Source organism: Gopherus evgoodei, chromosome 2 (genome assembly GCF_007399415.2).
Source record: "Gopherus evgoodei ecotype Sinaloan lineage chromosome 2, rGopEvg1_v1.p, whole genome shotgun sequence".
In the NCBI taxonomy this organism is placed as follows: Eukaryota; Metazoa; Chordata; order Testudines; family Testudinidae; genus Gopherus; species Gopherus evgoodei.
This window is the reverse complement of record NC_044323.1, coordinates 115,562,510-115,584,124: the sequence shown is the minus strand read 5'-3', so window position 1 is coordinate 115,584,124 and position 21,615 is coordinate 115,562,510. Positions and strand designations below refer to the sequence as shown.

The 21,615-nt window shown below is 40.4% G+C and overlaps 1 protein-coding gene across 4 annotated transcripts in view; it reads right to left on the bottom strand.

Annotated features, from left to right (window-relative positions):
- CEP72 (centrosomal protein 72) overlaps positions 1-21,615 on the bottom strand; it is a 72,891-nt gene that overhangs the window by 36,545 nt on the left and 14,731 nt on the right. For all 4 annotated transcript variants that reach the window (XR_003998926.1, XR_003998927.1, XM_030551546.1 and 1 more), the window contains exons 6-12: positions 21,226-21,329; positions 18,134-18,185; positions 17,262-17,474; positions 14,553-14,857; positions 11,179-11,317; positions 8,090-8,289; positions 135-261 (exon numbers count right to left, since the gene is read on the bottom strand). Coding sequence is in view for 2 of the 4 variants with exons in the window: in XM_030551546.1 (XP_030407406.1) it covers positions 135-261; positions 8,090-8,289; positions 11,179-11,317; positions 14,553-14,857; positions 17,262-17,474; positions 18,134-18,185; positions 21,226-21,329 (1,140 nt within the window). In the remaining 2 variants the exon portion in view is untranslated. The remainder of the gene's footprint in view (positions 1-134; positions 262-8,089; positions 8,290-11,178; positions 11,318-14,552; positions 14,858-17,261; positions 17,475-18,133; positions 18,186-21,225; positions 21,330-21,615) is intronic.

Here is a 21,615-nt window from a genome sequence, read left to right as displayed (position 1 = left end):
ATGAGGTACTATTTGGTGTAAGTAAAGGCATCATGATGTGGCCATAATATACAAATTAAACTTAAAGACAGAACACAGATATGGGTTTGCCTCTGACACAACAGTTATTAAAACATGTGTTTTTAAAAACTCACCAGTAAGTTGCAAATGTAATGAACTAGAACTGTCTGCATTTTTGACATTCTGTTCCACATTTAACAGATGAGCTTTTAAGTTAGTGTTCTCTTCCAACAACTGGTCTAAACGTTGCTTCAAGATATCCTAGTGACATTTTAAAAATTAAGAAAAACAGAACAAACCTTAAAAAGGAAATTGATAACAACTGAACATTTTCCCAGTAAATTATTCTTTGAAAGTCTAAACATGGTTTTGTAACACAGTAAATCATAAAGCAATCATCACTGAAAATGAAAAAGGCAAGACCTGGTATTCCTGATTTATTTTGTTTTCTGTGACTTGGTTCCACGGAAAACAAACATTACAGCAGTCATTGAATCACACTAGTCCAGAACTTGGGAAAGCCTGATATTCCCCTGGATGGATTCCCAGGGGAATGATATCGACAGGAACCCAGATTCATAGCCTTTATGGTAACTGTGAGCTGCTGACTGTCCATAGCAAGAGGGATTTTCCAGAGAGTGTGAGTGCATATAGTCACAATGGTAACTACTTTCTTCATGGGACCACGGCTCACAATGCTGTGATGTGAACTTATTTCACAGAGTAATTGTAACTGGCCATTACTGCCTCGAAATGGCAGTCTCGCAGCCAAGCAGACGAGACAACTTTTTGCCAAACTTATCCATCTTCCTAGATTCCTTGTCAGATGGAGTTGTTTTGGATTGCTCAGCAACAGCTGAAGCTGCTGAAGATCAAGGACTGGATTAAGTCCAAAAAAACCCCATAGTGCTATTCACTCACATGGTATAATTAATCTGGCTTCTTGGCCATAACAAACTCCACAGCAGAGAATTGCTTGTGTTCTTTCATTTTGCTCTCAGGCACTGAGGCCAAAGGTACAGATTGGCACAGGGTTCCCATATCCCAGGAAAGGAACGACTCACAAGTAGGGAAGGAAGGCAGTATCTTGGACTGACCTACAGTGCCACGTAAAGTCATGACAGAATTATCCTAGTTGGATACAGATCACATAGGAGGCCGTGCCTGGACACACTGGCAAGTAGATTAACGAGGGCCTGTGGAGCCATTTAGCCCCATCCAGCTACACCTGCAGTAGATGTCAGGTGTGGAGTGGAGTTAAAACGAATTCTAGCTCTGTTCCTGCTTGAACAGGAAGGGGACTAGAGCTCTGCTTCTCTCTCTATGAAGTAAGCTGCGTTACAACCAAGAGTCTGAGAGACAGAACCATAAAAATGTAGGGCTGGAAGGGACCTTGACAGGTCATCTAGTCCAGCCCCCCGCAACCTCATGCTGAGGCAGGACCAAGTATACCTATACCATCCCTGATATGTTTGAATAATCTGGTCTTAAAAATCTCCAATGACAGGAATTCCAAAACTTTCCTTGGAAGCCTATTCCAGTACTTAACTGTCCTTATAGTTTAGGAAGGTTTTTTTCCCCCCTATGATATTTAAACTAAATCTCTCTTGCTGCAGATTAAGCCCATTAATACTTGCCCTACCTTCAGTGGGCACTGAGAGCAATTGATTACTGTCCTCTCTTGTAACACCTCAACTTGTCTCAAGACTTACGAGGTTTCCCCTCAGTCTTCTTTTCTCAAGACTAAAGATAACGTTCAACCTTTCCTCAGAGGTCAGCTCTTCTAAACATTTCGTTTTAGTTGCTCTCCTCTGGACTTGCTCCAATTTGTCCACATCTTTCTTCAAGTGTGGTGCTCAAAACTGGACACAGCTGGGTCTCACCAGGGCCAAGTAGAATGGGACTATTATCTCCAGTGTCTTACTTATCACACTACTGTTGATACACCTCTGAATGATATTAGCATTTTCTGCAACTGCATCACTGCAACTGCTCATATTTGAGATCCACTATGACCCCCTAGGTCCTCTTCTGCAGTACCACTGCCTAACCAGTAATCTGATTTTGTAGTTGTGTATTTGATCTCTGTCACCTCCTCCTCCAGCCTTCTTAAGGGTAGTACTTTGTACTTGTCTTTATTGAATGTCATCTTTGTTTTCAGACAAATTCTCCAATTTATCAAGGTCACTTTGAATTCTAATCCTGTTCTCCAAAGCACATGCAACCCCTTCCAGCTTGGGGCCATCTGCAGATTTTATAAGCACACTCTCCACTCCATTTTCCAAGCTGGGAGGGGATGCAAGCACCTTGGAGGACAGGACCTCATGATGGCTGGACAAGTCTCCCACCAGACGGGATGACTGGGCCCAGGGAAACTGATCAAAAGGAGTGGTTCGTTGAAGACAATCCTGGAATAGAAGGGCAGAGTCCTGCTGAAGACTCTCAGATGACCCTGTTTTGAGTTCTTAACTCTTAGGACTTGAGTGCCTTAGCCAGAGGGCTAAAGCACCACTGCATCAGATCCTGTGAGAGGTGGCAACTGACTGTCAGAGACCCCCATGACAGGATGAGTAGTGTCACAAGGGGGTACCTAAGGTGGGAACTGTCTGAGGGTACGTCTACACTGCAATTAAAAACCTGCAGCTGGCCCCTGGCAGCTGACATGGACTCATGGGACTTGGGCTAAGAGGCTGTTTTAATTGCAGCAGACTTCTGGGTTCAGACTGGAGCCTGGGCTCTAGGACCCCATGACGTGGGAGGGTCCTAGAGCTAGCCTGGAAACCTACACTGCAGTTAAACAGCATCACAACCCAAGCCCTGCAAGTCCAAGTCAGCTGAGGGTGTCCAACTGTAGTTTAGATATACCCACAGAGGCCTAGGACAGAATGGCTTAGGTGTACACATCACCTGATAAGACTAGATATCTACACTGGATCTTGTTCAGAACATGCAAAGCGTATTCCATTAAATTGAGACCTCACTTGATACCAAAAGCCTTACCCAGTCAGAAAAAATCTCTAGGGTCAAAGGAAAATGTTCAGTCACTATGCATGGAGCACGTGATGGACTAGCCATGGAAGGGACCAGAAGATTTGTTACTACATGAATTTCTCATTCCTCTTGAATGTGGAAAGAGTAAGTTATGACTGTGATATCTAATGCAATATTGGCCACAGAGGAGTTGCAAAGCCACTTTGCTGAACAGGTGAGTGTTCCTTCTGTCAAAGCGAGGACCAACATTCAGGCTGCATGCTGGAAAGCAGGATTTGGATCTTAGATCTCAATCTTCCTCCACCTATAACCCTTTAACACCCCTTTTTCCTTCTGAGACCCCAAAATCAAACTAAAGCAAATCGATGTGCAATAATAAATAAGAACTTAATTTTAAATTCATTGTGCCATACTGAGCCAAAGCAGATCTTTACCTTCAGAAAACAAATGTGACAAATAGCACACTTTAAAATATATCAAGGTATAAATTACACACCTTGGGAACTTTGAAAATTGCCTAGTCCCAAAAACTGTACACTCAAATCTTATTACTGCAACCATTTACATTCAGCTAGCTAATTTTACAACCAAGCAATAAACATTTTCACATCAAGTTTAGATTATATAGAAAACAACTCTTGCCATGTGGGATGGGGGAAGGGTTGGCAACCTACTTTTGGACCATGAGCCCAAAATTCAGAACCATTGTTTTACGAGGAAAATGGAACACCAGGAATAATCCACATGGATTCACAAAAAGAACAAATTCAGATAAACTTGAATGCTTTTTTGATGAAATTACAAAATTAAAGGGATGAAAAAGACAGATATTTGCATTTTAGTAAAGTATTTGATACTATTATTTATTCAGTTTATTTTAAGTATGGGCACTGTTAAACTGTCTGAAAGAAAATAAGTCTCTTCTAGATTCTATGAAAAAGCTGCCCAGTGCGTATATACACAGTGGTCAAGCTTAAAAATGTGTCAAATGCCATAAATGACCTTCTTTAATATTTGCAGTACTCCCTATACTAAGCATATGGACATACAAGAAATGCCACAAACATCGGAGTAACATTATCTAGGCAAAACTGGAAAGATTAGGCATGATCACTGTTAAATCCTCAATTTCAGAGGATGAAAGCCTATCATAGTATTAAAAATTGGAGGGAGAAAAGTGGTTCAATCCCTCTAAAACACACACAATGTATTTCATAAAAATAAAGGTAATTAGACATTTTTAAATTTAGTAACTATTTAGTCTTGGCATCAATGTATTTCACTTGAAGAGGAAAAAAGTTGATACAAACTGCTTACGCAGTGCATGTTAATAAGCAAAAAGAAGATCATCTGAATCTTTCCTCTGAATTGTCTGACCATTTGATATGATAGGACGCTACTGGAAGTTTGATCAGAAAGCAAGTGTAATTAAACCTAGATTTCCAAAAGAGTTCAGATTACACACTCAAGCAGGGGCTTTGGTATGGAGTCCACCAATACTTAAAATATTTGTAGACTCACTTGCCTCTCCATTGCACCCATATCCTATGGAGTACAATTATACAAGCCTTATTTTTCTGTTTAACCTGCTTCCCTCTTTATCTTGCTGTTTTATTCTTTGTTTATTCTAATAGCAAAAGCTCTCTGTAGTGCCTATGTTTTCATAAAGCACAGCCTAAGGCAATCGTACATCTGAATGCCAACTTCTGCGTGCAAATCAGGTTTTTATATGCACAATAGATGTATCTAAATACCCACCCAATAGCATGTGCAAACACCTGATTGCCTGCTCAAATGTGCACAAAACCTTGTAAAATTTTACATGGAGGCAACAAAAACATCTGTGTCAACTGAACAGATGGGAGGTGGAGGAATTGGACAATAAATCAAGATTAATATGGTGCTGGTTACCCACTTTGTAGCTTCAACCCAGGATATCACAGCTATCAGTGAGATGCCCCAGAGGGAGAGGGCCACGGACAGAGCCTTGTGGCTCTCTGTAATGGAAATAGAAGACATTCTGAAGAAAGCTTCACTTCTACCAAGAGCAACAGAAGAAACTCAGTTCAAACTGGAGGATGAAACTGGACAAACCCACTTTTCCCCAGAGGCAAATAATTCTAACAGAATAGCAATATATCAAGAATGATGTGCTCAGTAGGTCAAGTTTGATGAGACGATAGGGGGATGAGATGAGGCAAGGAGAGTAAATTACCAAAAGGGCAGTCTCACTGTTGTGAGATTTGCAAATGAGTTAACTAGGTGCTGGAATGCAGAAAGAAGAGACAGCCTTTTCTCAGAGCCTTGCTGAGAAAGGAGGTTCGAAACAAGATGGTCATTAGCAAGTGGGGAGGAGCTAGTCAGGATTTTTGAGTGAGACAGGAAGAGGTATCTTGTTGGAAGTGTGACATGCAAGGTTAGAAAGGCATAGGGGGCCGGAAGGAGAGGCGATCAGTGAACTGGATGCCAAGCTGAAATCTCTAATTTAGAGAGAGAATGGAGGTACCTGGGCTTGAACCAGAAACTGCCCTTTTTTTTCATAAAGAAAATGTAGCAAATTTTTTCGAGTGCTCACTAGAGAAAGGGATAAGGAAATATGTTTGTAGGAGGGTATTGATTAAGGAGTTGCTAGTCCAGAGTAAGCTGTGAGCTCCTAGCAGCCTTAGGCCCTGTCTACACTGGCAAGTTTCTGCGCAGTAAAGCAGCTTTCTGCATTGTAACTCCCGAGGTGTACACACTGCCAAGCCACTCAGTGTGCAGAAACTGCGCAGTTGCAGCCAGTGCAGTAAAATAACCCAAACAAAAAAACACACACACCACCCCAACAAGAGGCATCAGCTTTCTGCGCCAGGGGTTTAGTGCCACGGTGACAGTGCAGACACTGTGGTTGATTACAGCACTGCAATTGGTCTCTGGGATGTGTCCCACAATGCCAGTTCTCACCTCTCTGGTCATTGGTTTGAATTCTACTGCTCTGACCTCAGGTGACCAACCGTCGTCCCCACGCCGTAAATTCTTTTGGAATTTTGAAAGTCCCCTTCCTGTTTGCTTGGTGATGCATGCAGTGGTCTCAGCACATCTTTCCAGGTGACCATGCCTGCTCCACGCACCAGGCAATCCCCCTCTTGGAGCAATGCTGAGCTGCTGGACCTCATCAGCATTTGGGGAGAGGAGGCTGTCTAGTCCCAGCTGCACTCCAGCTGTAGGAATTAGGATACCTATGGACAGATTTCACAATGCATGACAGAAAGGGGCTATGACAGGGACATACTCCAGTTCAGGGTCAAAGTGAAGGAGCTGCGGAACACCTACCACAAGCTGCGGGAGGAAAATTGCTGGTCCGGTGCTGCGTCCACTAGCTGCCGGTTCTACAAAGAGCCGGACGGGATACTCTGTGGCGACCCCACCTCCACTGCGAAGGTCACAGTGGATACTTGTTGGTTCACGTGCCAGTCAAGAGTGGAACGGGCCAGGAGGAGGAAATCTTGGACGAGGATGTGAAGGACGACCCAGAGGCAGAGGATGATTTGGAGGTCAGAGATGCATGCAGCCAGGAACTCTTTTCTACCCTGAAGGAGGCTAGCCAGTCACAGCTGTCGGAGCTTGTCGAAGCGCCAACAGGAGAAGAGGCCCCAGTAAGTGGATTTGATTTTGGGAATCGCTGAGGCAAGTTGTTGGGGGCAGAAGGGTTGCAGAAAGTAGACTTGTGTCTGTATGATGCATGTGCCACCACATGCTGGCGGAACAGGGTGCTGACTGACTCTCTCACTTCATGGGAATCTGCCTCAGATCTCCAGGAAACACTCAGAGATGCTGGGCAATCCACTGCTGCAGGTTCTTTGGCAGAGCTGCTTTGTTTCTTGCTCCGTTAACAGTAGCTTTCCCGTGCTACTGTGCCATCACAGGGGGGTGAAGGGGACCCATTGCTGCACACAGGCGAGCCGCATAAGGGCCAGGGTGGAAGCTGCAGTCTTGGAGAAGACCCTCCCTTGATTCCCTGCTCACCCTCAGCAGTGAGATATCTTCCATAATGATCACATTCTGTGGAAAATGTGAGGCCAGGAATGATTATCAGGCTCCCCCTACAGTGCTGGCTCTCCCCAAGAGCCATGTGCCAGTGTAAAACAGGGTCTGGGAAGAGTGATTTCCCCTGCCCCTGCGGCTACTCACCATTTTGGGGATCTTGTGGTTCATGTGTGCTTGCCTGGGGTCAGCCAGTTAGTGACAGGTATGTGAGTATTGGTTGTGTTTCAAATCATTGAATTAGTGGTCTGTGTGTTGCAAACAATACTGCTTCTGTAAAATGTTGCATTTAAACTTCACAGAGATGGCCTTGGGAGCCCAGCCTCTCCCTTGTTATCACCAGCTGAACGGCTGCGCAGAATTAGAAAATGGCCACAAAGAACTAAGGATTTTCTGCGTCATGTTATCATGCACTCCACGGCCAAAAAACAGGAATTGAAGGAGTGGCGGGACAGCGAGAAGAGGGATCGAAAGGAGAATGCAGGGCGCCAGAATGAAGCCGCGGAGCGGCTCTTAAACATTATGGAGCTCCAAATGGACACACTGTAGGCAATACTAGCACTGCAAACTGAGCAGCTCCGTGCCCGCTTCCCCTGCAGTTGCTGTTGCAAAACTCTTTCCCATGCACCCCACACACACACGGCCAATACACTCTTATCAAGCTCCTGGCTCCAGTCTGTACGTGCAGCATTCCACTCCTCCCCAATCACAGTCCAGCACTGTTGACTCCCAGTACCCACTGCACTCAACACCCGTCCCTCTGCAATTTAGCTCTGAATTACAGTGCAGTGAGTACTGTACTTCAGCAAAGGAGAAGGTTGGATATGATCCCTGAACATACACAAATCTTTAGCCATCCTGGGACCTCACGTCCTCCTGGGACCATCCCTTCCCCTACCCCCTAAGTGCTGATGGGTTTTTTTGTTTGACTCTCCCCTCCGGGTGTTATTTTTAATAAAAGAATTGTGTTGGTTTGAAACTCAGATATGATTAAACACTTTACTGTTACCACATGTGCATTCAATTTCATCCACACCACAGAATCATTAGAAGAAAATAGAAGTGCCATAATCACCATGTCTTTTTGAGAGTTGCTCAGTTCTGACATCAGACCATTAATCTTTGTGTTGTATTGTTGATCTTGTTCAGACAAACGACTTTGTAAAATCTTTTTCTCTACCAGATTATTCACCTCCTGACACATTGTTGCAGAATCTTTTTGTTGATCTGCAGGTGCAGATTTCTGCATTGCAGACAAAACAGGTCCTGCCTGAGCTGTGAATTAAAAACAGAATAGAGCAGATTAGGCAAGGGTCTCAAACAATGTCTGTAGTTGGTGATAATGGTGTAAAATCTAATCAATGATTTCTATTGACTTCAATGGAATTGATCTGAAATTATGCTACAGTAATTTATTGCCGAATTTGGCTCAGTAAGTGTAACTGGACTGAAGAAAATTGCTTTCCTGTAAACTTGATAACATCCTACTGCTACATTTCTGCAATGAAAAGATAATATCAAAACTGTATTATGTAATAAATCATGCAAGTACTCAAAATCCAGCCAATGCAAATTACACGTTTAATGGCGCATTTGTAGGATTTTCAGTTACTCCCATAGCCAACCAGCAGCAGTGGCTCATTCAAGTGTGTGCAAGAGTTGCACTTAGGAGAAAGATAGCCACACCAGGACAGTCTTGCAGACAGACATACGGCTTGAGGGCAGGGCACTGCCGCAGGAACGTATTGAGGGTTCCACGAAAATTGTACCCACACAGGCAGCAGCTCCATTCCTCATGATATATGATAAAGACAGTTCACAAACAAAATAGCCTGCAGCACCTACTCCCTTTGGTTTACTACACTGTGATATATCAGGCTACAATCCAGACAATGGACAGCTGTGTCATCCCTGACTTCTAACCTAGGGTGCCCTTTGCAATGCTTTGCTGCTGTAGCCTACAGCATGCACGTCACTCCCAGCTATGTCTGTCTGTGTGCTGCAGCCAACCTACCAGCCTTGGTTATACTGCAGGCGACCCCAACGCTCACCCAGTCTTAGATTTTCCCCCAGAAATATATGTCCTGTACTACCCAGCCCTCTCCTGACACTACAAGTCTGTTATTGCTTTAATAGAAATAATATGCACATAACGTGCCACCCCAAATGAAGTTTCCCAGACCCTTCCATTTAAACACACTGGATTAGATCAAACAATAAAACAAGTTTAATGACAAAGAGACTTTAAGTGAGTACAAGTAATGGGGCACAAAAGTCAGAAAAGGTTACAAGAAAATAAAGTTAACACACTGCCGGTGCCTAACTTAATCTATAACAGGTTCAAGCAAAGTTTCTCACCATATGCTTTCAGCAGTCTTACTGACTTAAATTCTTAGGTCAGGATCGCTTCTCCAGTCCAACAAATGCTTCCTTTGTCACTTCTGGTGCCATGAATACAATAGTGGGAGGATGGGGGGTTGAAAGAGATCCTCTTAGGGTGTTTGTCCCTCCTTTTTATAGTCTCCCTCTTGAAAAACATTTCCAGCTGAGATTCAGGAGACAGACTACAGAGAAGGATGTTCCCTGCTGCTTTTCCTAGCCTGTTTAAGCACCCTTTGTTACCCTTCCTGCTTGATGACTCAATTTGCATTTAAGCAGTAAACAAAGTACAGCATACATTCCTTTGTTTGAGAGAGAGCTGTTTGTCAATCTCAGTTTGGAACATGTGTTAATAACATACAGTGAAATCTTGTAACTTCACATGCAATATTGCCACACACATTTTATCGGGACAATAACATCCAGGAAATTATGAGTTTTCAAATGATATCCCACAAGGCATACATTGTACATAAAAGATTATTACAATAATGTGTAGGATGTGGACATGGATACATTCTGTCACATACACAAAACGATTTTTTTTAGAAAAAGCACCATGCTCAGTAGCCCTACCTGTGGCTTAATTATGCATTCTCATAACATTCATCTGCACTCATCAGGATCTAAGTGACTTCTAACCTACATGGAAATTCTGATATTTCACAGAACACAGAAGTTTTGAACTGTAAATATCCGAGTTGCATCACTCTTTTCCTATTTAATATTGTTCATTCTACTTATAGACGAATGGCCATATTGGGTCAGACTAATGGTCCATCTAGCCCAGTATACAGCCTTCTGACAATGGCGAATGCCAAATGACTCAGACTTTCACAACATCCCCTCAACAAGTTCCACGGGTAGACTGTGTTGTGTGACGCAGTACTTCCATTTGTTTATAAACATGCCTCCTATTAATTTTATTGGGTGACATGCCCCCTCCCTCAGTTATTGTGTTTATGTGAAGGGGTAAATAACACTTCCTTAGGCACATTCTCCACACTAGTCATGATCTTATAGACCTCTATCTGCAAAGGTGAAGTTATATAACTTAGGCATCTTAGCAATACAAATACTAGTAGATCCATTACAGCAGTACTGTACCTAAGGTGGGGTAAAATTAAAAAGACAAGGAGGTAAGGGAAGCCAAGCATTCACTCTGCTCTTCCCCCTCCCATCCATTTGCACAAAGCAGGGGCCCCAGTGGTTCTGAAGAGTATGCTTCCCTTGCTGTGCTGTTCCCCATTATGTGAGTATCTGATCCAGAAAAACAAAGAGGCACCCTGTGCCCTCTTACATTAGTGTGCTGCTGGTTTGTAATATAGTCCTAAATTAAGATCAAAGCTAGTTGGTCTAACAGTGGTGCAACATCTTACTTCTGTCTGGCCTGAGACCACTGTTCTAATGCTGTATTTTTATTCACTTCTGGTTTTCACGTCCAATGAATAAGTAAAATAAAAGCCACATTATGCACTGATGTGGAATTGTTTATGTTGGTTTTCTGTCCATAATGTGTTGAATGGATTATTATTATCGGATTAGGTGCTGGAAATCTGATTGATTATCATGCCAAAGACAGAGGCTAAAATCTATCATTTAAATTACATTAGTCAGGATGGAATTATATCGCAAACTCACAAAACCTGAAAACACACTAATCTATTAATATACAAAGCTCTTGTTTCCAAGCAAGCCCCAATAAATAATTATTTTTCTATACATCACTTATATAGATCTTAGGTTGTTCACTAATCTCTGTTAAAATATCTTTTTCTTACTTACAAAGAAATTTCTCATTGCAGTGGAGTGATTTATAACCATTCCAATATTTGTCCACTAAGTCCAGGAGATGTTCCATAGGTGTTGCTTCATACAGATGTTTATTAGCTGACTGAGTTGCTACTTGATGTGTTTCAAACACCTGAATTTGAAAAAAAAAAAAAATCTCTTTCATGCTCTAGAACTGCAAATGTTTTCAATTTGGTCCATATAACCTTTTAAGTGCAGAAATGTGACATGCAACAAAGAGAGGAATTTAAAGGGACAGAGTTAGGTAGTTTTGGTCCAAATTTTGTGTTGGTTATGACTAAATAAACAAACAAACAAACACTTAGAAAATAACACTAAAATTATAGTGGTGGCCTTATAGTATCCGCTAATTTTAAAGATGCAGTTTCCTTCATAGCTCCCAGTTTTCTCTCACTTCTGAAAACTTCTGGTCTGAAAATACCTATGCTTGGTTTCTGCCTGAAGGTGAACTGTCTAGGAAAAATTCTGATCACAATTTTGTCAACATTTTTGATTTATGGGAGGGTAAAATATCACTACATGCAGGGATGGTAGTACTGCCTATTAAGGTTGCCTGACACTTCCCACTATAAGACACTGTTTTTAGTTGCTTATAACTTTGCCAAACTTTAACCATTTCCATTGAAATTTTATATGTTCGGTGTTTTTGCCTGGTTTTTTTTGGGGCGGTGGGGTGGGGAGAAGGAGGATGAATTGCAGCCAAAATAGTTAGGCAATTTCCAAAAACCCAGCTTGAAAAAAAAACACAACATTTTGTCCATGTCAATAACTTCTGATGTTCTGTTCTCTGAACAGCTCTAGCATCCTCATGCTTTGCAACGGTGACTTGAAATTTGACAGGGACGTGGCCTTTGAGTCAGGAATGCATTGTTTGCCCCCTTGTGTAAATTTGCCCAAATCTAACCAATTTATAAGCCTTTCTGGGGGTGAGGGTGGGAGACAAGTCTGCACATGCTCAGTAGAGGCTTCCTAGACTTTTGTTACCATAATCTCCAAAAGTTTCATCTTCACTGAACATGCTTGAGCCTCTCACAGTTCCTAGTGCTGACCAGACTGCCATGCACCATTCCTGTCACTTGATTAGTCACTTGCTTAACACTGCACAGGAACTCTGAGGCATAGGCAGGGACAGAATCCAATATTAAGGGCAAAATTCAACTGCCTTAACCACGAGACCATCCTTTGCCTTCCTGCAATCCCCTGCCTCATTCACTACACACCCTCCAACTTCTGCAACAAATGAGGCAGGAGTGCTACAGACAACAGCCTCCTTCACTACATGATCCTGATTCATCCCCAGAGCAAGTTCCCTTGCAGTGAATGAGGCAAGGGATCTGCGGGGGAAAAAACAGCATTTAATCACATAATTAAAGACTGTATTATTTATAACCTATACATGGAAGGGGCCAGGCAACATTTTCTAAGTTTTTGTGTATTTGAATTTGCAAGCTTGATATTTTTAATGTAGTTTTCTCTTGTGCAATATATACACACAGAGGGAGAAAATGTGTTTTCTCCAGGAGAAGTACTGTAATTAAACATTTTTTAATAGGGTTACAGCAAAAACAAATGGAATTTTAAACATCATACACATACAGTACTGCTTTGTTTGGGAAGTGCGAAAGCAAAAACTTGTAAGTGATGGAAAGTTTTTTTTGAGCTTTCAGATCAGCATCTATTACATTTCAGCAGAGCTTAGTGAAGCTCCATCTCCATCTGACACTAAGTCCCTCTCAACTTAGACAAGGGTCCAGTGCCCAGTTACCTCAGTCTGCTCTAGGACAATTTTCAGGAGGAAGATAGTAGCTTTTACTAAACATACACAGAAAAATCTTCACTCCGACAACCATATCATCAGGAAGTGCTGATACATATAAAAATTAATTCTGCAAGAACAGGGTCTTTTTGCAATGTTTACCGACTATTGCAATATTCAGTACATTGTAATTTTTCATGTTTAAAAAGTATGTCTCTGTTTGTGAAGTTGCAGCCACTACAGAATAAAACCTTTCTCCAGCCAAAGAATAGCAAGAGCAAGATAGGAATTCATCTCCCTGAGATGTGAACTACAAAGCCAAATTGTGAATAAGCATGGGGTATTTGCTTTCTTTTTTTTTTTAAAAAAAGACTCTTTCCAACTCCCACAACTTTATCACAATTTCTATTTACTGCAATTTCTATTTACTGTAAGGAACAAAACAATCCTGCATTTTTAGGGAGCTGGAGAGGATGATCTAACAATTTTTCTATCTATTAACTAACTTAAAGCTGCTGCAGAAATTCCAGGGCAACACAGAATTCTACACTGCTATGCCACACAAGTCAGGAGGCCTTGCTGCAAAGGTTAGGTCCAGTATACAACAAAGCACACAGGGCCTTACCATATACCGTCAGTATATCATCTTGAAAATCCTCAGTCTTTTTACTGCATCAGTAGACTAATAGTCACTCCTAAACCATCAAAGAATCCTGTGACACCTTATAGACTAACAGACGTTTTGCAGCATGAGCTTTCGTGGGTGAATACCCACTTCCTCAGATGCATGTAGTGGAAATTTCCAGGGGCAGGTATATATATGCTAGCAAGCAAGCTAGAGATAACGAGGTCAGTTCAATCAGGGAGGATGAGGCCATGTTCTAGCAGTTGAGGTGTGAAAAAAAAGAGAGGAGAAACTGGTTCTGTAGTTGGCGAGCCATTCACAGTCTTTGTTCAATCCTGAGCTGGTGGTGTCATTTAATTTGACACCATCAGCTCAGGATTGAACAAAGACTGTGAATGGCTCGCCAACTACAAAACCAGTTTCTCCTCTCTTGGTTTTCACACCTCAACTGCTAGAACAGGGCCTCATCCTCCCTGATTGAACTGACCTCGTTATCTCTAGCTTGCTTGCTAGCATATATATAACCTGCCCCTGGAAATTTCCACTACATGCATCTGAGGAAGTGGGTATTCACCCACGAAAGCTCATGCTCCAAAACGTCTGTTAGTCTATAAGGTGCCACAGGATTCTTTGCTGCTTTTACAGATCCAGACTAACACCGCTACCCCTCTGATACTTGACTGCTAAACCATGTTCCTCGGTATTACCATTCTACAGTGTCAGATCAGATAATGAGCAAGCTAAACTACTATTTTATAATAATGGTTGTGGATGTTATATATGGGCACTCATTCATGGCAAGATAAAGACAGTGCAGTAACGAAAACAAATTGGTATTGGATGAGGAAAAACAAAACGCTATTGTTTTGTCTTTAGTAATTGTCCATTTTAATAGTTCAATCTAATAATAAATCATGAAACTAAACACTTTAAAGAAATCACCAACTCTTCTGTTCTAGCATTTACCTCTCTGACATCTGAAGTTTTGCTATTTGGCCTTTGCTCTTCAGGTCCAGGTCCCTGAATGGAAGGAGGATGGTTTCTGCCACTCTCTTGTATTGTTTCTTGTTTAGACACATTCAAACTAACATTAGGTTGGCCATTATTTTTCTGTAAAGCTGCAGAGTAAGTCTGGTTCTGAATTGGTTGGCCTCCTCCATTATGTGTTCTATTGCAAAGTAATCTAGATGCTGATAATGTATTAAAAATCTTCTGAGCCTGTGTATGCATCTTTGGAGAGGAGAGGACTGGAGAAGAAATTTCTTGAGAGTCTCCAAAAGAAAACAAATAGAGAGTCACTTAACCAGGATGACCTTGTTCTTTTAAAATTAGCATCAAAAGTCAAAATTAACAAAATATTAATATTCCATTTTTAAACAAGGGTTAAAACTATTTTTTTCCTGAACACCAGTATAGAGATTATAAAGCTACTTGGTCCAGAGAACAGGTTTATTACTAGGACAGGCCAGGAAATTTTAACTTTTTTCAGCTTTGAAATAAGCATGTTTTCATTGAGTGACATCTCAGTATATACGATATAAATTATTTCAAAATGAATAACAGATTTACCTCCAGTCTACTAGTCATTCGATATTATGTGTAGTGCCACTCTGTCTTAGAATTATATGTTATTGAAAACAAAAGGCAAGCATTATGTAGAGATTTTATTGTAACTATTACAATAAAATGTTTGTTTAAAAAACTAGAGGCAGGTTAAGACTGAAGCCCAAATTTAAATTTACTGAATTAAAAAAAACAAAAAAAACCCACCTCTGTCCTAAGCATGAGCATGATAAGCTACATGGAAGACTGAATATCAAAATTAAATTTATAAGGGAAACTGACCAAAAAATTTTTTAACTACAGAGTCACTACTTGGGCTTAGTAGAAATGTCATTTCATGACAGTATCATTTAGAACTTTTAAAATACTGATGTTCATGCTAACCTAATATGCTATGGAATCAATGAAGACTGAGTAAGTTAAACCAACTAATATTTGGCACCAGTGCTCTTTAAGTGAGAGCTGATTATGATGTGGCCAACAACAGCCCTTTGTGCTTAAAATGAAAGACATAAGTTGAACAAAAGTATTTCATTACTATAGTCTAAAACATAGGTACATACTTCAGGAAACGAGTGGAGAGTTCATTAATTAAACAATCCTTGTCAAATGGCAAACATTATATAGCAATATTAGAAATGTCCACTAGGTGGGGCCATTGACATGGACCAGATATTAAACCTGAGACCTTCCAAGATTTCAACCAAAATTCCTTCTGGAGACTGTGGTTGCTGCAGTCCTCTTAGAGCCAATTTAAGACTATGTCTTCATTGCACAAGGGAAAAAAAAAAAAAAGTGTGTGTGTGTGGGGGGGGGAAGATATTTACTTTTTCTCTTGAGATGGCTGTCCATATAGTGGAGACAACACACTGGTACTTTTCTACTAGAGCCGGGTGAAATTTTTCAGTCCAATACCTTATTTGCCAAAAAATGCATTTTTAGGGCAATTCAATCTATTTACAAATTTGGATTGATTTCAGCAAATAGCTTCAGCCAAATAAATGAGAAAAATTCAAAAGAAAATTGTTCATGAAATGTTTCATTTAAGAAACATTGCTAACTTTTCAAAACAAAGTTTCATTTTGATATTTAGCTAGACTAGTTTAAATAAATTTTAAAAGTAACAAAATATTTCACTTTGTTTGACCTCAAACAAACATTGTTTTCATTTCAGTCACTAAACTGAAAAATCAGTTATTCACTCTGCTCTACTTTTTACTTCGCAGCCCCCACAGGCTTGACCTCTACTAGCTATGCTGAGGTAAAAGTTACCGATCCTTTGTCTCTACTATGATTTTTCACTGAGCACTGTTTTCTCTAGAAAAGAGGGGAAGAGGAAGAGTTAGTCAGAGGCTCCCTCAAATAACTGAAATAAGCTACTGGGCTAGATTCTGTGGTGTATGTCTCAGGAAGCTCAGCACAGATGGCACCTCTCCAGGCATCTTTGGGTCTACCAAATTGTATCTCATCTAAGGGCCATTACAGCCCCCAGTGTAAGCCAGAGTGTTTCCAAGGGGTTTGCTAATTTATGGCAACATCTCCAGCTATTTTGGGTTGAAGAGCAACCCCTAGTCATGTTGCTCCAAATGCTACGGCCAATCTCCCTTCTGCCATGCCTCTATGCCGGGCACTGTAAGGTTGGGAGGGGAAACATGGAGCCATGTACGTTGGTCCCATGTTGGTCCTACACCAGGGAAAATTCTCTCTGGGGCCCTTGCAGTTCCATTATGACTCCTATATGCCACCGGATGTGAGGTGCAGGAGATATACTCGTCTTTCACCAACCTGTGAGTAAATAAAAATGTAGGCAAGTCACATCTTGACTAGAATTTCAAAAAGTTGTTTATAATCTGACTTTACTGACTAACGAATACGGAATACATGGAAATTAATTGGATTTGTAGACAGTTTGGGGTTTGTTTGTCTTTTCATTTGGAGTTAACAGAAGTCTGACTAGAAAGATTAGAAATACACTCAGAAAACCACACTTGAGATAACAGAACTGCTGTAACCAGACACTTCCATATAAACATACAGGGGACAATGAAAGTTTGCATTATAGACGTTATCTGAACAACTCAAGAAAAAGCACAAAACTTCTGCATTGGTTACCTGGATGGGGTGTGAAATTGGCATGGGTTGTAATTTTTTTATAAGATTCAGCCTCATCTTGAAATTTCAGATTAGGATCTCTCTTAGGAAGATCTTGACTCTTATTGTCTGAAAATGTAACTTTGGTGCTATTTTTCCTTTTCTCATTCCCTTGATTAATGGTATTATGTACAACAGGCAGAGTTGGTGAACAATCAGGCAAACTTCTGAACTCTAGAAACAAATTATATTATGTTTTAAAAACTTATTTAATCTCCTTAAATTAGATGGTAGGAAGTAACATAATAAACACACATCTTGGAATTTGTAACAGAATACTCACTGGTGATCCTCTATCAGAATAAACTTTTTTTAAAGATGGTAAAGTAATGGGTTTTTATTTTTGCACTGAAATTAATCCAAGTTTTGAATCTTTATTCAGGAAACTGGGTGTGTATAGCTTTATAAATTTCTAATTTAATATTGCAATGAGTCTCCTGTAGATCCCCATACAATAGCAATACACAGGATGCAGAATTATTTGCATAAGGTATGAACCAGAAATATTTTCAAATGCTATTGCAGGGCTAACAATGAGTAATTTTATCTTTGATAAAAGTATCTGACACAAACATGAAGTCAATGATTAAAAACTAAAATAGCATTGAGAGAATAATTTAATCATGTTGAAGCCATCGGCTTTTCCTTTATTAGTCAGTAAAACTCCCATAGCAGTAAAATTAATGGTAAATAGCCCCATTAAACTGGAATATCCTATAATTGACAAATGAGATTAAAAACTACATAATCTTAACTCATTTGTTGTACTAAAGATTGTTCTTTGTACATAGACACAATATACAGCACAAGATTAACACACAAACAACTGTTACCTTCGTCAGTTTCCTGAACTTTCAACGCATTTCTGTTTTCTGAACTAACATCCTAGATTTAAAAATATCAATACATAATCAGTATGACAACATAGCACTCAGGAAACTATACTGCAAATCTGATAAAGTGCTTATGATCAAGATTTATGCCTAGAAAGCTTTATTCCGCCTCTTATAAATATAATAAACAGCTGTTACAGGAAAAGCCACAGAATCCAGGATTCTGTGCAGGAAAATAAAGGAGGCGTGTATTTTAAAATACACCTCTACCCTGATATAACGTGACCCGATATAACATGAATTCGGATATAATGCGGTAAAGCAGAGCTCCGGGGGGGGGGGGGTGGCTGCACGCTTCGGCGGATCAAAGCAAGTTCAATATAACGCGGTAACATTTTTTGGCTCCCGAGGACAGCGTTATATTGGGGTAGAGGTGTAATATTGTTTTTAAAGTGCAAAGATAGTTGCACTTTCGAGCACACATTATAACTGGTTTGGAACATTGAGCAGTTTAAAAAACATTTCTAAATTTTATTTCATCTTTACGTAAAGTGTACTGCCACTTAGACCCCAATCCCGTAAAGTCTTGTATGCAGGTGCTTAACTTTAAGCATCTGTGCAATTCAATTTATTTCAAATGGATTACACACATGCTCAAAATTAAGCACCTGCATCAGTCTTTGCAATATTGAGGCCCTAGAGTTTACAATTCAGCAGAAATTTTGGCAGGTAATGTCTTCCCTGAATTAACTGTATTTCCTATAAGGACATGTAAGTGAATGATAGATTAACAAGAAAACATTTCCAAAGAGCTTGTCTAGAGTTTTCCTTTTCTCACTAGTTTTTCCCCCTTTCAAAAGGGAGATAGAAAACAAATGTTGAAGCTAATAGTAGATTTTATAGATACAGAACAATACTCAGCTTATTATTACTGGACCAGAACAGAGAAATATTTAGCAAGATGTTCATGGCATCTTGGAGTGCAAATTTGCCACACACTAAACCATCCATGCAGACCCTATTGATGGGTGTTAACAATTTGTTAGTGCACTTTGATCTAGTCCAGAGAACTACATCAAAGCACACTAACAAACTGTTAATACATATCATCAAGGTCCACATGGACATTTGGTCCATGGCAGGCTAGGGCAGGGAAGATTCACACCCCCATTTACGGCAAACTAAATGTTCATCTAGACAAGCTCTTACTCTGAATTAGTGCAAAATTTTAGGGAATAATTTAAAAGTAATTTCTGAAACTCTATTCTCACTTTAACTCATATCTTACCCTTTGGGGGGAAAAAATTATTCTGGGCCAGACTCAGTCTTTATGTGCAAATACTATTTTTCTCCAGGACTCAGAAAGCACCCCTCCCCCCCATTTAAAGCAGCAAATCCCTCACAAACAAACCTGAGTAAACAGATGGGCTTTGCAATGTGACCCAAAGATTAAGAATCTTAAGCTCTCTCTTTCCCAAAGGGAGCAAGATCTATAACTGAGTCTCCTCTGAAAAACACCCTGCTATGAGACCCCTCATGTAAACTTGGGGCCAGTCAATTTAAGGAAACTTGATGGTCTCAGTCAGACAAAAAGCATAAGTAGTTGGGGCCCAAACCAATAATTAATTTCTGAGCAAAAAAAATAAAAATAAAAAATCAGTATCTTGAACTGTATCCAGATTAAATTGGCAACCAATGAAGTCTCGGGAGCATAAATTTAAATGGTCCTTTTCTAAAATACCACTGAGTCTGCCCACATTCTGTATTAGCCTCTCTTTGCATGCAATACTACTAAGCAGTGGAAGTGCCAAAACCAGAATAGCCTTGGTTTAAAAGGGAAGGGGCTGCTGACAGGGCCTGCTCCATGAAGGAAACCTAGGTTTTGGAGCTCACTCTCCTCCTGACCCAAATCAGTCCAAAGCTGTTTACCTTCAAGACACTGACAACACCTCTATTTGTTCAAGATTCTGGAGAAGGAGCTCTTTAGTTTTCCTTTTTAATTTTGGCTAAATGGGTAATGTTAGGTTATTTATCTTGATTAATATTTTTCCATTACCTGTCAAAGGCACCTACACACAAGAGACACTTCTGTGAACATAAACTGAAATCTATTCAGGCAAAAGTGGTCATTATATATGGCTCTGAGCATTAAAATTTAAATTCCTTGGATTCTGGCACATACTAGGTCAGTGCCAAATGGGGACTGAAACCAACCTGCACATTAGTAATTGCATGTATTGATGGATACTGTGTTGATTCTATGACTGATTTTAATCAGCCTCCACCCATTTCTGCCAAAGAGATTTTGCCTGTCAGGCACTTCACATTCTTTTGGAACTATATTAATAAAAACAAATCAACCACACAATAAAAACAGAGCTCCATTTTGAACTTGTTTTCTGCCAACCAACTCACAGAACACTAAGGGTATGTTTACACTGCAATAAAAGCTGAAGGGCTGACCTGGGTCAGCTGATTTTTTTTTTTTTTTTTTGGCTAGCAGGGCTCGAAGACTCCACAAAGGGGGAGGGTCCCAGAATCTGAACTCCCGCTGGAGCCCTAATGTCTGCATTGCAATTTTATAGCCCTGCAGTTCAGAATGGAGTCAGCTGACTGGGCCAGTTGCAGGTGTACTGGGGGTCTTATCACAGTGCAGATGTATGCAAAGGGAGTCCTAAAATTTCCTACTGTTGCTATCACTGTTGCAGTCTACTGATGGTAGCACAGGTATGAGGGTTAGTATAGTCTAACTGCTAGCATTTTAATCATTGTATTACCTAACCCTACTCAGAGCAGGACTCATTGTGATTAAAATAGTGGTAGCCACAAGAGTTTTGATCCAATAGTGGTAGCCATCCCATTTTTAAACCAATACCAACAACTGAACTAAGCTGAATATACCACACAAAGACTAGATTCAAACAGTTAAGATCACTTCATTTACAGCCAGAGAAAGGGCATTCTTATAAGTCTGCACTTGTGTATCTAATGTTTCTCCTAAAATCTCTATAGTAGCTTACAGGCTTAAATAGTTAAAGACAACACAATACAAGTTTGTTTGTCCGGGTTTTTTTGGTTTTTTTTTTTTTTACCATAGGCATATTTGCTTGTTGCTTCCGCATTTGTAGGCTGATGGGTCTGGTTTCGGATTTCCTATTCATAGGAATGCCAACATTATCTTCAATATTGCGAATACCTTGGGAAATAAGGGACTTAATTAAAGTTTAGTAGTTTTATAAAACAGGCTAAGTTTAATAGGGTTGCAACAGAATAGATGTGTGTGAAGGGAGTGTAATTATATAGTCACAGGGCCTCCCTGGATCCTGGAGGATTGATCCACTAGTTTGAGGAGTCAATCTTCCTGTTACTTTTACAGGGGTCCAATCCAGCCCCACCTCATTCCCAAATGGGAAAGGAAGTCCCGCAACACACTTTTCTTTCCAATATGTGGAAATAGCTCAACGGGGAGGTGACATGGCCCA